This window comes from Puma concolor, chromosome E3, assembly GCF_028749965.1.
Source record: "Puma concolor isolate L17-30 chromosome E3, mPumCon1.1.hap2, whole genome shotgun sequence".
NCBI lineage: Eukaryota > Metazoa > Chordata > Mammalia > Carnivora > Felidae > Puma > Puma concolor.
Window position 1 is genome coordinate 24097511 of NC_141682.1, and position 17332 is coordinate 24114842.

Consider the following 17332-nt stretch of genomic DNA (forward strand, 5'->3'; position numbering starts at 1 on the left):
AAATTCAAGTATAACGGAGTGTAATTGACATACTAGAAATTTGACATGTTTTGACACGTGAATGTCCATGAAGGCATCATCATAATCAGGATAGTAAACATGTCCCTAAACCCCATCACCCCCCCCGCCCCCACCCTGAAGTTCCTCATGCCCCTTGGTGATCCCTCTCCTCCTTTCTTCCCTGTCTCCCTATCCCTAAGCAGCCACTGGCTTGCTTTCTGTTCCGATTAATTTATATTTTCTAGACTTTTGTATGAATGGAATGATAAAATTTTTCTTTCTTTTTTTCTTTCACTTTCTTTCCCTCCCGGCTTCTCCCTCTTGGTGTAATTGAGATCCATTCATGGCGTGTGTATTGATCGCTTGCTTTTTATTGCTGAGTGGTATTACATTGTATGCATGTATTACAATATGTCTCTCCATCTGTTGATGGCTATTTGGGTGTTTCCAGCTCTGGGTGATTATGAATTAAGCTGCTATAAACAGTTGTTTATAGTTGTGTACAGGATTCTGCATAAACATACATTTTCCTTTCTCTTGGGTACATGCCTAGGTGTGGGATTGCTGGGTCATATGCTAAGTGTATAGTTAACTTTGGAAAATAGTTGGCCAGTTTCTTGAAAAGTGGTTGTACCATTTTATGTTCCTAACAGCGTTGCTTAAGAGTTCCAGTTCCACCACGTCCTACACATCTTGAGGGTTTTTTTTTTTTATAACACCTTTATTGAGAATTTATATATCTTTTTTTTTTTTTAATTTTTTTTTTCAACATTTATTTATTTTTGGGACAGAGAGAGACAGAGCATGAACGGGGGAGGGGCAGAGAGAGAGGGAGACACAGAATCGGAAACAGGCTCCAGGCTCTGAGCCATCAGCCCAGAGCCTGACGCGGGGCTCGAGCTCATGGACCGCGAGATCGTGACCTGGCTGAAGTCGGACGCTCAACCGACTGCGCCACCCAGGCGCCCCGAGAATTTATATATCTTAAAAGCAGCCATCAACACTAACTAGAAGATTTTAATCAGCCCTAAAAGAAATCCAGTACCCATAGCAGTCACTCTCCACCCCCACGCCCAGCCTCCCCAGCTCCTGACATATACTAATCTGCTCTGGGTCTGTAGATTTGCCTATTGGGACATTTTGTGTAAATTGAATCCTACAGAATGTGGTTTTCTGAGCCTGGCTGCTTTCACTTAATGTTTTGGAGGTTTATCCATCTTGTAGGATGTATCAGAACTTCATTCCTTTTTATGACTGAGTAACATTCCATTGTATGGCTAGCTCGCATTTTGTCCATTCATCAGTTGAGCATTTGGGTTTCCACTTGGGCTGTGACAAATGCTGTGAACATTCGTATAGAAGTGTTTTTTGTAAAACGTAAACTTTTAATTTTCTTGAGTGTATATATATCTAGGACTGGAACTGCTGGATCATATGGTGGTTTCTGAGCAACGGCCAAACTGTTTGCTAAATCATTGTACAGTTTTATAATCCTACCAGCAACGTGTGAGAGTTCAAGTTTTCCACATGCTGCCAACACTTGTTATTGTCTGTCTTTTTCATAATAGTTATCCTAGTGGGTGTAAAGTGGCACCTCACTGTGGCTTGGAAATGTATTTCTCTGATAGTTTAAGTTGAGCTTCCTTTCCTGTGTGTTGGCCACCTGTGTATCATCTTGTCTATAGAAATGTCTGTTCATATCCTTTGCCCAGTTTTTTTAACTTTTTTTTTTTTCTTTTTTGAGAGAGAAAGTGCGAGCAGGGGAGGGGCAGAGAGAGAGAGGGAGACACAGAATCCAAAGCAGGTTCTAGGCTCCAAGGTGTTAGCACAGTGCCTGACATGGGACTCGAACTCATGAACCGTGAGATCATGACCTGAGCCGAAGCCAGACTGTTAACTGACTGAGCCCCCCGGTGTCCCTGCCCAGTTTTTCATGGGGTTGTCTCCTTATTTTTGAGTTATAAGTGTTCTTTATATATCCTGGGTACCATTCCTTGGTCACACAGTTTTCTCCCATTAGGTGGGTTGTCTTTTCACTGTCTTGACAGTGTCTTTTGAAGCAAAAGTGTTTTTTGTTTGTTTGTTTTTTTAATTTATTTTTGAGACAGAGACAGAGCATGAACGGGGGAGGGTCAGAGAGAGAGGGAGACAGAATCCGAAACAGGCTCCAGGCTCTGAGCTGTCAGCACAGAACCTGACGTGGGGCTTGAACTCAAGGACTGCGAGATCATGACGTGAGCCAAAGTCAGACACTTAATCGACTGAGCCACCCAGGCGCCCCAAGAAGCAAAAGTTTTTAATTTTGAAGTTCAATTTATCTCTTTTCTTTTGTTGCTGATGCTTTTGGTATTCTAGCTGAGCCACTGCAGCCTGGTGCAGACAGATGGCGGTGGCACTGAAATGCTGTCCCAACCTGCCACTCTTAGTCTGTCCTTGAAGCTCTGCTTTCTCCAGCCTTCTGCTAGCTACATTTGTCTTCTCTCTCTCCGTTCCAGCTTTTTATGCTTCTCTGCCCAGGAGCAGCAGCCTTCATGTGGTACCTTAGTTTCCCTGTCCTTCCACTTCACAGGGTTCACAGAAACAACTAGTATCTTTCCTAATTCCAGATTCCTGAGAGAAACCTCTTTGTCCGGCACGGCTCCTGTATCTATCCCAGGTCAATCAACCTACCTACATCCAGGATTGGATGGAATTACAGAGAGGGTCATCCTGGCCTTTTGTGGCCAGAGGGGACAGTTCTCAGAAGGATTAGTGGGCTTGGGCCAGGCAGACACTCCAAAGCCAGTCCCCTGTGGTGAGTTGGCTCCAAAGTCCCTCTGGAAGGTTGGCCTGCTGGGCTTCTAAATAGTACAACTCCCCCCCTCTCCCTCCCCCAGGGTGATAACCAGCTAGGAGACAGTAGAGACTTGGCAGGAGACAAAACTTCATCTTTATAATGGGTAAAGCCCATTTGGAAAAAGTGTCACGGAAGTGTTGGCAAGTGGCTTCCTGATGCTGAACCTTAATCAGGCAGGTCTGCCTACCACCTGAGATGATGCTGGCACACCACTCTTCTCCTCGCAAGGGGCTTCCTTCTCTAAAACATAAAGCTGGAGGAGTAGAGCCCAGTGTTGGCTTCCGTCTGGGCAGCTGGGTCTCAGGAGCAAAGCAGGAGGAAGGGGCTCCGTCCTGCTTGTCTCCTAGACTCCCCTATCAGATATGTCCTTTCACAGCTTGGGGAAGGGAGCACTACTGTGAGGGAGGACTCGTGTGTTCACTGAGCTCCCTTGCAAGGAGGGAAGCCTCACACGTGCAGAGGCTGCGTGTCCTCCTCAACACGTGGCGTGTGGGGGGTGCAGTTGTCCAGAGCACTCTCCCTGGGAGGAGGAGAATGAGCTTGCCCAGACGGTCCTGGTGGGGAATGAGGTTTAGCTCTGGGAGAGCCTGCAGTGGGAGTCCGGGGATGTTGTTGGAGAGGGAAGTTGGATGGGGAGTTTGGATATTAGTTTTAAAGCAGGGTAGTCACGGAGGGCTTCCATATGGAGTCACCCCATTGTTAAAGCTCTTCTGGGAGCTTGGAGAAGAGATAATGCCATACACACTCAGAACGTGGATTCTTTTCTGAGGTCTTTCCCCTTTTTAGTGAGTTTACAAATTCGTGAAACCGTAACCCAAACTTTTTCTGACACTACAGTGGCCACGTCACTTCAAACCTGCAGTCGTGCATTTGGGACAGCCTAAGAATTCTGCAGCCCCAGACTCTGCTGTTTGTTTACTGGGGGCACCTAGGGCCTTGCTGTGGGCCCTTGCTGTGTGTGGTGAAACCAAGCTCTGTTCACTCAGGTCGTGTACGAACGGTGTGAAAAGCTGCGGCCCACTCTGTTCCGGCTGGCGAGTGACACCACAGATGACGATGACGCACTCGGTAATGCGGTTCTGTTTCTCTAGGCACAGACGGTACACCAGAGGCAGAACAGACGTGCTCCTTACTGCGGGGCTGCGGTGGTGCCAGAAACAAGACAAGATGGACTTTAGGTTTTATGGAAGTTGGGCTTTGGAAGGGCATGTCCTGTGTTGGCTTCGAAGCGATTCCCAGGAAAGCCTAGGCTTGAGCAAGCAACCGTCAGCAGGTTTGAAAGAAGAGGTGGAAACGTGCCCTGTAGGTGGGGCAAGAGGGCGATGCTAGAAGGAAGGCTCAGGTCCACAGAAGTCTGGGAAACAGCAGCATCTTGAAGGTTTCACCAACCTGAGTTGGTGGGCTGGGTAGCCAACCTAAATGAGGCAGGCTGGTGAGGAGCAGAAGGGATAATGGTAGAGATGGTGGAGAATTTCAGTACCTGTGCAAAGGTATTAAAACATCTTACACTTTTTATTATGGAAAATTGCAGAACATGAAAGGGAAATAGTAGGATAAGTCCTATGTGCTTTTCACCTATTGTTAACAATTAACAGCTCATGGCCCATCTTTTTTCATCTTGTTCATGTGTACTGCTCTCTCCCTGCCCCAAACCTATTCTCATTGAAGCAAATTCCAAACATTTTAAGGTGATCAACTATTCAGTGTTCGGATTTCCCTGGGCATTTCTTTCTCTAGCATCTCTTGCTAACTTCCCCCGCATTTCTTGTTCAAATTTTTGTTTGTGTGTTTAGTTTCGGGGAGGGGCAGAGAGAGAGGGAGACAGAGAATCTGCAGCAGGCTCCCCACTGTCAGTGCAAAACCTGACATGGGGCTTGAACTCACTCACAAATTGTGAGATCATGACCTGAGCTGAAGTTGGACACCCAACCGACTGAGCCACTCAGGTGCCTCTTGTTTCTTCTAAATCAGACTTAGAAGGGCACCTGGGTGGTTCAGTGGGTTTGGGCGACCGACTTTACTCAGGTCATGATCTCACGGATCGTGAGTTGGAGCCCCACATCGGGCTCTGTGCTGACAGTTTGGAGCCTGCTTCGGATCTGTGTCTCCCTCTCTCTGCCTCTCCCCACTCGCGTTCTGTCTCTCGCCTTCAAAAGTAAATAAACATTAAAAAACATAAAAAGACAAATAAATAAATCAGACTCAGAAAAACCATACTTTGTAGTTGGTGATATTTCTAGAGTCTTTTTTTTTAGAAATTACACTTTAAAAATTTCTTTTAATTAAAAAAAAATTTTTTTAACGTTTATTTTATTTTTGAGAGAGAGAAGGAGACAGAGTGTGAATGGCGGAGGGGCACACACACACAGGATCCAAAGCAGGCTCCAGGCTCCAAGCTGTCAGCACAGAGCCCGACACAGGGCTTAAACCCATGAACCATGAGATCATGACCTAAGCTGAAGTTGGATGCTTAACCAATTGAGCCACCCAGGCACCCCCCGCTTTGGTCTTTTTTTTTTTTTTTCTCTTTTACATTCATTTTTGAGAGAGCAAGAGAGAGCACAAGTGGGGGAGGGGCAGAGAGAAGGAGACACAGAGTCTGAAGCAGGCTCCAGGCTCTGAGCTATCAAGCACAGAACCGATCGCAGGGGGCTGAACTCATAAACCGCGAGATAATGACCTGAGCCAAAGTCGGACACTTAACTGACTGAGCCACACAGGTGCCCCATTTTGGTCTCTTTTTTTTTTTTTTTTTTTTTTTCTTTTTATTCTTTGTCTCTTTCTTGTTTTTTATGTTTAAAAAAATTTTTTTTTTTAGTGTTTATTTTGAAGGAGAGAGAGCGTGAGCAGGGAAGGGGTGGAGAGAGAGAGGGAGACACAGAATCTGAGTCAGGTTCCAGGTTCTGAGCTGTTAGCACAGAGCCTGATGCAGGGCTCCCAGCTCATGAGCTGTGAGATGATGACCTGAGCTGAAGTTGGATGCTTCACCGACTGAGCCACCCAGGCACCCCTCGTCCAGTCTTTGTTTAAATTTTTTTATTTTTTTAATAGATAGCTCCTCCATTCTTTGTCTCTTTCTTGTTTCTTACATGAAGAACATGTTCTTTGACCTATAGAATTTTTCTGGGCCTTGGTTTTCTGATGGCATTCTCCATGACATTTAATATGTTTTTCTGTATCTGATACTTCTTATGAATTCCTGATACATCTTTTTTTAAAGTTTTTTTTTTTAATTATTTATTTTCAGAGAGAGAGTGAGTGAGCAAGAGGGGCAGAGAGGGAGGAAGAGAGAATCACAAGCAGGCTCCATACGGTCAGCACAGAGCCCGATGTGGGACTCGAACTCACGAACTGTGAGATCATGATCTGAGCTGAAACCAAGAGTCAGACGCTTAACCGACTGAGCCACCCAAGCACCCCAAATTCCTAATATGATAAATTGGATGGGGGCTTGAGTAGATGCAGGTTCACTTGGAGGAGCTGGGGAGCAAGAACACTTCATGGGTGGTTTTCAAGAGGCCTGTGGTTTTGGTTGTCTCTTTGTGATTATTGTCTAAACCCATCATTTTCTCTGATTGGAGTGAGCTGAAAGACAATCAAATTTAAAATTTTAAACAACTTGCACATGCAAAATAAAACATTTTGCCACGTGAATTTAACCCCTTGTCAGTTTGCAGCCCCTGTCCACAGTTAAGAAAAATGGCAGGAAATAGTTGGTCACTCCTGAGAATCAGCAGTCTAGCTCTGTGGCCCGAAGTGTTACATGTAGCCCCAACCCTGCTGCCAGTTCTTTCTCTGTCTCTCAGGAGACACTGTTTAGTAGACTGAAATGCTTATGAGTTTTTGAAATCCAGTGTGTATTTTATACTTACGACATTTCAATTTGTATGCCAAGTGTTCATCAGTAATACTTGATCTCTATTTAGACTCTATGAAATTTACAGGTGCAAATGTAGATTCATGTACCAATCTGTTCCCTATACACTTAAAAGCTTTCCAATAACTGAATAAAGTACCAATAAAACTCTTTTAATATTCATATCCACACTGACAAAACCATTTCAGTTTTTAATTTTAATTAAAATTAAAGTTTTAGAAAAAATAAAGTTTTAGGGTACCTGGGTGACTCCGTTGGTTAAGCATCCGACTTTTTTTTTTTTTTTCTTTTTAGTGATTATTTTTGAGAAACCACATGTGTGAGTGGGGAAGGGGCAGAGGGAGGGAGACAGAGGCCCCAAAGCAGGCTCCGTGCTGATGGCAAAGAGCCTGATGTGGGGCTTAAACTCATGAACTGTGAGATCATGACCTGGACCAAAGTTGGACACTCAACTGGTTGAGCTACCCAGGTGCCCTGAGCATCTGACTCTTGGTTTGGGCTGAGGTCATGATCTCATGGTTTTTGAGATCAAGCCCCATGTTGGGCTCTGTGCTGACAGTGCAGAGCCTGCTTGGGATTCTCTCCCCCTCTCTGCCACTCCCTTGCACATGCGTGCACACACGCTTGCTCTCTTAAAATAAAAAAACTTAAAAAAATAAAATTAATGTTTTATTTCATACACAGTGCTCATCACCAAAAAAAAAAAAGAAAAAAAGTTGCAATTCCTTAGTTGAAAGAATCATGTTTCAATCATGTTGGCAGTTATGTTGTATGGTATTGGGAAAGGAGGTGAAGAAATTTGGTTCCTTCTGCATCTTGAGAACTAGAAGTGTTGGGGTTCAGGGATTGAGCACCTAGGTCTGCTAGGGGCCTTAGCACAGGGTCTGGGGGCAGGGGTATGGCTGTACTGAACCTGGTGAAGCCATGGGTGGCTGCTTTGTGGAATGACTTAAAAAAGACTGAGACTGTTGGTAACTAAACCAGGGGAACTATCCTCTTTCCTCCTCCAGCTGAGATTCTCCAGGCAAATGACCTCCTCACCCAGGGAGTTCTGCTGTACAAACAGGTGATGGAGGGCCGTGTCATCTTTGGGAACACAGTGACCAGCTCGGTGGGAGACCTACCTGTCTCCAGAGGTATGCTTTCTGCCTTGACATCCTGCAGATCCTGGAGAAGAACTGGATCCTCAGAATATTCTGGGTTATGGTATAGAAATGAGAGGCCTTGCCCTTTTTTCCCTTTCCTTTGAGAGTTGGATTTACATCGCCAGCCCCTGCCACCTGTGCCGTCACAAAGTGACTGGCAGGCTGGACCCTCACTTTGGCTATCCACAGAAGCAGATGGCTACATTGCACCCAGGTCATAAATGCTTATTTATAAGAGCTAGAGACCAAAATAATGATCTTCTTCAGTGGTCCCTAGCAGGCTAGGCTAGCTGCATCAGAATCATCCGGAATACTGGCTGAAATGCAGATTCTTAGGTCCCCAGCTGGGACCTGCTGAATCAAGCCTGCTTAGAGCTTGGCTGGGAGTGGGGATGGGGGTGTTTTTATCAAGCGCTCCAGTGATGCTGATTATCTGTGTTCAGAAGGGCTGTTGCTGGCCAGGGTGAATGGACCATCAGCAGAGGACACAGACCGCTGTGGGTAGGAAGGCGGTCCTCTGGCTGCTTCCTATTCTACAGGCCAGCTCAGGCTGTACATGAAGCCATTCAGCGGAAGTGCATTGAGTGGGGTGATGTGATGTCTTTTGATCGGGAGGAGGCCCGTGGGAAGCTGACAGGCATTAAGTGGACTCTTTGCTCTCGTTCTGATATATTTTCCTAACTGTTTCGTAGTCTTTCAGAATCCAGCAGGCTGCATGAAGAACTGCCCTCTGATCGACTTGGAGGTGGACAGCGGATCTGAGCAGGCTGGGACTGTGGCACCATCTTTGCTTCACCAGGACCTGGCAGCCTTAGGTGAGGGAGGGTGTTTAGGGGGAGCAGGCACAGAGACTGGTCCTGACTCCCAGGGAGAGCGAGTCAGCTGGTCCTCCTTGGGGAGAATATGCCTGTTTTCAGAGGGAATTGGGTATACAGTGCCCGCCCCCCCCCCCCCCCCCCCCGCCCTTATCCACGGCTCCAGTTCCCCGCGGTCTGGAAGCAGATGATCCTACTCCTGATACATGGTCAGGAGGTCAGTAGTAGCCTAGAGCTACATCACAGGCCTATGTCATTCACCTCACTTCATCTCATCACGTAGGCATTTTATCATCTCCCATCACAAGAAGACGAAGGGTGAGTACAGTATAATAAATTTCGAGAGAGAGACCACATTCACATAACTCTTACTACTGTACATTGCTATTCTATTTCGTTATCTTACTGTGTCTGATTTATAAATTGAACTGAATCACAGGTATGTTTGTGTGGGGAAAAAACATGGTATATGTAGGGATCGGTACTCTTCGCCTTTTCAAACATCCACCAGGGGTCTTAGAACATCTTCCCGAATGAGTAAGGTGGGGACTCCTGTCCTGGGAAGTTCAGACAGGTCGTCTTTGCATTTAATCTCAGATTTGCCATGAATGAATTGGATGATTTTAGGTAATCTGCTTTGCCTAGGCTTTTCTAAATGTCTTAGAAAGGGTGAACATGACTTTGATCTCCAGCTGCTGTCAGATAGAGTTACTGGTGTGCATCTTTCTGTTTCTTCCTTACAGGACTCAGTGATGCTCCAGTTGCTGACAAGGTAAGGCATCTCTTCCTAGGGACTGGAGGGGAGGTCCCTAAACCTACCTTCATGAGGGCAGTGCTGCCTGGGCATGGGGGAAGGGGCTACAGCATAGCCTGGTGGCGATTGTGGACTTGGAGGTCCAAAGCCTCATCCTTGCCTGTACTGTCTGGCTTGGACCTCCAAAGAGACATGTTTTTCCCTCTCCTTATACTCCTCCTCCCTTTAGCGGTATCCAGGTTCCAGTTTACTGAAGGTCTGATCAGGAGTTGTATGTTCTCTTGCCCTTTCTTTCTCCTGCCCCAGGACATGTTGTAAGCATGGTGTCACCATGGCTCATGATCATTCATACTCTGGCCTTATTTTAGCCATTCCTGGTTTGACAGGTTGCCGGTCAGAATTGCTGTGAGGAAAAGAGGAACCCCACTGCCAGCACACTGCCGGGTGGTGGTGTTCAGAGCCCTTCTGCAGAAAAGAACTTGCTGGATCTCCTCTCCCCACAGCCATGTCCAGGGCCTCTGTGAGTCTTGTGGGCAAGGACAGTAGAAGAGTGGCTCCCATATGCACTTCATGTTCCTTCCATGGGGCCGGGTCAGAGGGCAGGGTTAGCGTGCCAGAATACGGGGACGATACTTGAAGACGGCCAGGGACCTCCCTCCCTGGAAGGGCTTCTTCCTTTCTGCCAAGTGTTCAACATGTACTTTTCCCCTTGTCCTTTGACTCCCTATCCTAGTCAGAGGAAAAGACATAGTTTGGTCAGGAGCTCTGAAAAGGGGGTTGGTTTAAGGTGTAGCAGCAGTAGATGCTGCTGCTGATGATTTTGGTGTTCATGGGCTCTCCCCCCCCCCCCCCCAATTACAGTGTAATTTGAAGTTGAGCAAAATTTGATCATTAGGCAAATAGATAATGTAGAAAGTCTCAAAAATCACTGCCTAAAGACAATATCGAATGCTCCTTTTTTGCTTCTCTCTCTATGCTTGTAGTAACGCAGCATGTTGTTTATTTTTACACAAATGGGCTCATAATTGACAACCTGTCCTCCAGTGCAGTTTTTTTCATGTCACATCTTTGGTACATGTGCATATCAACTTATATAACTTTGGCTCATTCTTATAGTTTAATAATTCACGTGCATACAGTGTACACATATTTAGTCATTTCCCTCTTGCGGGTATTTACACAGCTTTCTGTTTGGAGGCACTTGGAATGCTTTTGTAGTACAGATTCCTAGAACTAGAGGTGCTCTAGGGTGTGGATGCAAACACACAGACAGGCTGGTTTGCCTCTGCAAAGGTTGGAGCGGTTTGCCTTCTTGCAGATGGCCTGAGTGCGTCCGTGTCCACGGTAGAGGCACAGGGCCCGGGTGGCAACAGAGATGTGCTGGGCGCTCATTCTTGTTTGCACCCCTGGAGGGTTTCCTTCCGTTTATTCCTAACCATTCAACGGGGGGCCAGTAGTCTTCCTGATTTGGGTGGGCTGCTTCTGTCTGGACTGGAGTTTTCATTTTGTAGTAAAAATTTTGCAATCTGCGTTCCCAATGGACAAAGTCATGAAGTGTGAATGAAGAGGTCAGTGTAAAATTGGAATTCTCCTCTTCCCAGCTCTTGTTACTCTGGTGATCACGTACAAGAAAGGTAACCTGTCTGAGCGGCTTGTTGTCAGAGGCTGCCTGACAGCTGCAACCTTGATTATCTTAATAACATCTCTAGTTTATTGGGTCCTTATTATGTGCACACAGCCCACTAAGTGTTTTTCATACATTTTCTCATTTAATTCTGATAACAGCCCCATGAAGTAGATGCTAAATTATTTCCATTTTACGGATGAGAAGACTGAAGCACAGGTTAAATTCCATGTCTAGAGTCCTATTTCTCTAAAATACACACAGACACACATATTATCTTGTTTTTCCCCTTCCTTAACCTCGTTCTTCAGATTCCCGGAATTGTCTACAATTTTTGCTAGTCTTGATACATTTTTTTTTTTTTTTTTTTTTTAATTTCTTGGCAGGAATTATGTTCCACAGAAGAGTATCCCTAAGGAAGTGCCCCCCGGCACTAAGTCCTCTCCAGGTTGGTCCTGGGAAGCTGGCCCATTGTCTTCTTCCCCATCCTCCCAGAATACACCTCTGGCTCAAGTGTTTGTCCCTTTGGAGTCTGTTAAACCCAGTAAGTACAATTTCACCTCCCCACCCCTTGCTGTTAGATGGCCAGCTTTATCTGCTGTGAATTGGCAGGAGGTGGCTCTGAAACTGGGGAAGTTGAGTGGTAGAGATTAGGCCTGGGGGCAGAGGGTAAGGAGGTGGCTTCATAGTCTCTTTACCTATTATTTTTCATAAAGATTTCTCTGTCTTGGGACTGACACTAAAGGTGAAGGCTATTGGCAGGCAGAATCTAACTAGGGGGCTTGATTCTATTTATAGACCTGGTGCTCACTCATTGGGAATTCAAGAAGGGAATGTCAAGTGTGGCAGAAATAACTCCAAAAAGGTGGGATTAGTAGGAAAGGAAGGACTTGGCTGGTGGTCCTCTTCCATTAGGGGTCCTCATTAGAGCAGGAGAGCAGAGGTTACCTCCTTACAAAGGAAAGGAACAGCAGGCCCAGTAAGGAAGGTGACTGCATAGGGTCAGCACACTGGCATGTGAGCAGGAGACACCCAGGGTCTTTAGAAATACAGTGCAGGCCCTTCTCTCTGGGCACATGGCTCTCCTGTGGCTCAGTGTGCTGGGGTCAGATTGCAAAAAGCCCTGGATACAGGCATAGGAATTTAAACAGTTGGTAAGCCCTTCCAAGACTTACTTTAACTTAAAAATAATACATGTTCAATGTTAGTTTCCTGATTCTGGTCGTTATGTAAAATGTTAACATATGGGAATTCTTTGCATTTTGTAACATTTTGTAAATCTGAAACTATTACAAAAGAATGTCTAAAAAATTAAAAGTGAGAAAATACATATCCAATGTAGAAATTTCAGAAAAAATAGAGAAAATGAAATCGTACTGTTCACCCGGAAACGGAAGTTCTATTCATACCTTAATGTATTTTCTTGTTTTAGCCATGTACATATATATTCTTAATAAATTGGCACCACAGTATATATAGACTGTTTTACAGCCTGCATTATTACCATAAGCCATAGCGTTTTTTCATGCTCTCGATTGTTCTTCAAAACCTTTATTTATTTAGAGAGCATGCACAAATGTGCGAGCTGGGGAGAGGGCAGAGGGAGAGAAAGAGCATCTTAAGCAGGCTCCTCATTCAGCGCAGAGCCCGACACAGGGCTTGATCTCATGACCGTGAGATCACAGCCTGAGTGGAAGTCAAGAGTTGGACGCTCAACTGACTGCACCACGCAGGCCACTCAAAACCTTTATTTTTTTAAATGTTATCATACATACGTATAATCATGGTACCGTCATTCAGCTTATGAATTCTTTTCTGAAGGATAATTTTTATTTCTAGTTGTGTTGTTTTTGGTTGTTTGCTGTTAAAAACAGTGCTACAACGAACATCTTTGGACACGCATTGTTTTAAATTTTCCTGATTAGTTCATTAGGATATATTCTTTGAAATGTGGGTGTAGACATCTAAAATTTTGTTCTGCATAACCAAGATCCCTCCAGAAAGGTTGCCTCTTTCCCCCTAGCCTCAAGAATGTTTTCAGTCTTTTAAATCTTTGATAGTCTCATTTTTAAACTATAGAACGTGCATTTTGATGAGTGATGTTTGGCATGAGGTAAAGATCTTTCATTAAAAAAATTTTTTACAGGGGCGCCTGGGTGGTTCAGTCGGTTAAGCATCCGACTTCTGCTCAGGTCAAGATCTGATGGTCCATGGGTTCGAGCCGTGTTGGGCTCTGTGCTGACAACTCAGAGCCTGGAGCCTGCTTTGGATTCTGTGTCTCCCTCTCTCTCTCTCTCTCTCTCAAAATAAATAAACATTAAAAAAATTTTTTTCCAGGTTAGATAGTTGTCTGCCACTTGGTGAATCAGTCACTGATTTTGAAACAGATGCTCTAACATGTTAAATTCCCCTTTTGGGTCTGTTGTGCATTCTTTGTTTTACATTTCTCTCAGTTTTGTGCTTTTGAGTATTTATGGATGCAAATAGCCCTTACTCCCTGTCTTTAAATGGATAGACTCCTGAATTTACCCCCCTCCCCTCCATTTGCTTTAGAATCAATTCTTAATGGAATTTAAAAAATCCCATTAGGATTTCCATTGGAATGTGATTAAACCTACTGATTTGAAGAAATCTGCATCTTTACAGTTTTGTAAAATTAAATGTAAGAAGCGTGTGTGTATGTAGTTATACAAAAGAGATGAGGAGGAAATAGGCCCAAATGTTATTAGCAATGCTTATTTCTGGGTAGAAATAATGGTGGGTTTTTTTTTTTTTATTATTTCATTCTTTATGATATTCTGTATTTTCTCTAGTGTTCTTACAGTATTTTAGTCTATCTCCTTCAAAAAAGTTCATTTTTTTTTTTTTTTCCAACTGGTAATGAGCTTCAGATGTCTGGATGGTGGGAGAGATCAGTTTGACGGGCTCTAGGAATCCAGCTAGAAGTAGTGAGGGCTGGGTTGTGGCTGCGCAGAAAGCTTGGGACCAAGGAGGTAAGTCTCGGAGCTGCGTTGACTGGAGAAGGCGTAGCACTGGGTGATAACCACACGCACGTCTCTTTCAGGCCGGGCTGTTGGCGAGTTTGCAGTCGTGCTAACCCTTTCGGTTCGGTCCTTCTCTACCAGGCAGCCTACCGCCTCTCATCGTGTATGACCGGAACGGATTCAGAATTCTGCTCCACTTTTCCCAGACCGGGGCCCCTGGTCACCCAGAGGTGCAGGTGTTGCTATTGACCATGATGAGCACTGCCACCCAGCCTGTCTGGGACATCATGTTTCAAGTGGCTGTGCCGAAGGTGAGTCCTCTGCTGGCCAGCTCCTTTGACTCTTTCAATAAAGCTTTAGTTACGTGTAAGAGACACCATCTTCAAAGTAGTTTAAGATGGGAATTTTATTGGCTTATTTAACTGGAGGTCTCTGAATATCTGACTTCAGTATATGTCCGAATCCAGATAAAATCTTAAAACGATTCCTTAAGAATCCCTTTCCACCTCTTGACTTTTCTTCTTTGGAGCATCTTCTGTGACAGACTCCACAGAGCATGGAAATGGCTATTAGCAGCTCCAGAGTTACATAGTCCTTAAACCTCTTTACCTCAAAAGGAAACTTTCCCCTAGCACGAGGCATGCATATTGGGTACCCAAGAAAGGGCTAGGATTCACCCTGTTGGTGTTACTTGCACAACTTGGACCGGTTACTTGTGTTCAGGAATAGAAGGTACTCTGGGCAGTGAAGATCTTTCATCCACTGCTTTTCATGGGAAGTTGGGCCCCCTGATTAACAGCCATACCAGCATCACAGTGAACATGGGAGGAATGTCCTAAAAGTAAAGATCTAAGGTAGACAAAAATAAAGACATACATTCTCTAATTCTCATGGTAATCTTGTGGGACATGTGTTACTATTACTTCTATTTTATAAATTTCTAGTCCAAGGCTCAGAGAGGTTAGTATTTGCCCAAGATCACAGAGCTAGTAAGAGGCAGAATGAGAATGCAGCCCAAGATGTGCCTTAGCTCCTCATGCTGCCTCTTGGAAGCCAGCTGTACATTCTATTTATGGAAAGGAAGGACTTTTGGACCCTTTAATCAGGTGGTGGGTACAGGTCAAGTTTTCCCGTTTACCTCATCTCCCTCTTTGACACTGTACTTGATTAGGAATCAGTTAGATGTTGGATTTTTCTCTGCCCCCTCCCCCCCCACCCCAATAGTCTATGAGAGTGAAGCTGCAGCCGGCATCCAGCTCCAAGCTCCCTGCATTCAGTCCGTTGACGCCTCCAGCTGTGATCTCTCAGATGCTGTTGCTTGACAATCCACACAAAGTATGTTCTGGCACTTTTGCTAGCAGGGGAATGGGGTGAGGGGGTGGGCCTCAACTCTAGGGAGGCAATGTGGTAGGTTGAGAGATGTGTATTTAGGTCTTGCTCTAAAGTCCCTGGTTGGGAGTGGTGGTGGAATATTCCTCACTGAGTCTGCTTTCCTTCGGGGCTTCTTGAAAGAGGATCTGTGACCGGATGGCCATAGCTGGGAACCAAGAGAGTGATACAGACTCCCCCTAGTATCCTGGAGTCATCTGAAAGGGTGAGGCCTGCCCGTCCTCCTTAGCTGGCCTCCAAGTCAAGGTCCACCTCAGGACTGCATAGGTGTGGGAGTGCTCCCAGGATGTATGACTGGCTTCCCTCGTGTTTGTCGTCCCAGAGGGTCCCGGCCAGGTGTTCCTGCCATACAGTTGTTGGGAGGTCTCACTGGGGTGGAGCTTACATACGTATGTTGTTCCTTGGTGACTACTGGGTGGGTAAAGGCTCTTAATTCTGGGCTGGTCTGTGTCTCTCCCCACTAATTTAACATCTTCTATCTTTGCCCAGGAGCCCATCCGGTTACGGTATAAGCTGACATTCAACCAGGGCGGACAGCCTTTCAGCGAAGTAGGAGAAGTGAAAGACTTTCCAGACCTGGCAGTCTTGGGTGCAGCCTAACTTTTCACGAGACAGACCCTGCCACTCGAGCTTAGGCCAGTGTGAATGTTGCTGTCTAGATAGGACTAATCACGGTGATTTAGTGCGGAGTGCCAAGAGTTCTATCCTGACGTCAGGCTCTGGATCCCAACCTCTGACTTATTCTGCAGATACTACGTGTGTGTGTGTGTGTGTGTGTGTGTGTGTGTGTGTGTGTGTGTTGTGGGGGGTTGTGGGGGTAGGTAGCGCAGGGCTTGGGGTGTGGGCAGTGTGGGGAAATGCTAAAGCATTTCTGACAACCATCTGCTACAATCATCTGTTTCTGCATGTGGGTGGACACTGATGTCCCCGCCTCAGGTTGGAGGTTTTATAAGCCAAAGTTGTGTTGTGTTGTGTTTTTTCTGTGTATTGTTCTCTTTCCATCCATCCACTCTGTGCCTTGTCAGCCTTTGAAAGTCTCGGCTGCTCCCAGGCTGCTGTTCTCAGGGACCTTAAAAGGGACCTGGTTGGTCTTGGGACAGAGAGTGTCTTCTGGGGCACTCTCTTCCAAGAAAGACCTTGTCTCCATTTCCATTAGAGAATGCTGCTTGCTTGTTTTTGAGAAGATCTTCTAAATGGAATGCTTATTGCACTGTTTTCCAGGCGAGGGGCTGCCACTAGACGAGAGGACCACACTTAGTGGGCCAAGCATGTCCTTCACCACTGTGCCTTAGAATCACCCAGAGAGGACCTTCCAGGGCAGAGGGGAAAGCAGATCCCAGGCCTTAATGCAGGCCTCAGGTTCCGTGGGTGGGGCAGCCTGTCTGGGCCCTTACTCAGGACCCTCCTCTCCATTCTCATCCTGTTTCTCCACAAGCATTTACCCTCCAAGCTCTTTGATTGTGACGCCGTGCCAGTCATTGTCAGCCATAACTAACAGGCTCACCCTTGCCTGTTGACTTCACCGTCCAAGATGAAGGACTGATGCAAATAGGTCTGAAAAGAGCTTAGCAGTGATTTAAGTGGTGAACTGAATATAGAAAGTCCTTGAATAAATACCCATGTAGCAAATACGCTTTGTGGAGTTTTGAGTAAAGTAGGAGACACAGAGCCTGTTGCGTTCAGAGACGACCAGCCTAAAGGGCACTGTTGCCTATAGAGGAAGTAGGGAGACTTCATGCTGTGGAACCTGATGAACTGCTCAAGGCCCTGCGGGTCTGGACAAAGCTGGAAAAGAGAGGTGGATTTTTTGTTATGTTTATGGTTTGAAGGAAAAATTCATGTTTATAATCCATTCTTAGCACCTACTGTGCACTGGGTGTCCTTTACAGTCCTGCTGTGCTGGTCGGT

At 45.6% G+C, this 17332-nt stretch overlaps 1 protein-coding gene across 1 annotated transcript in view; it reads left to right on the forward strand.

Moving 5' to 3' along the window:
- The window catches only part of GGA2 (golgi associated, gamma adaptin ear containing, ARF binding protein 2), a 34017-nt gene extending 16964 nt beyond the window's left edge, over window positions 1-17053 (forward strand). The window contains exons 9-17 of the mRNA XM_025916646.2: window positions 3823-3904; window positions 7724-7849; window positions 8551-8673; window positions 9417-9445; window positions 9814-9947; window positions 11438-11595; window positions 14177-14346; window positions 15260-15370; window positions 15914-17053. Of these exons, the coding sequence (XP_025772431.1) occupies window positions 3823-3904; window positions 7724-7849; window positions 8551-8673; window positions 9417-9445; window positions 9814-9947; window positions 11438-11595; window positions 14177-14346; window positions 15260-15370; window positions 15914-16024 (1044 nt within the window). The 3' untranslated portion in view covers window positions 16025-17053. The remainder of the gene's footprint in view (window positions 1-3822; window positions 3905-7723; window positions 7850-8550; window positions 8674-9416; window positions 9446-9813; window positions 9948-11437; window positions 11596-14176; window positions 14347-15259; window positions 15371-15913) is intronic.
- The last annotated feature ends 279 nt before the right edge of the window (window positions 17054-17332 follow it).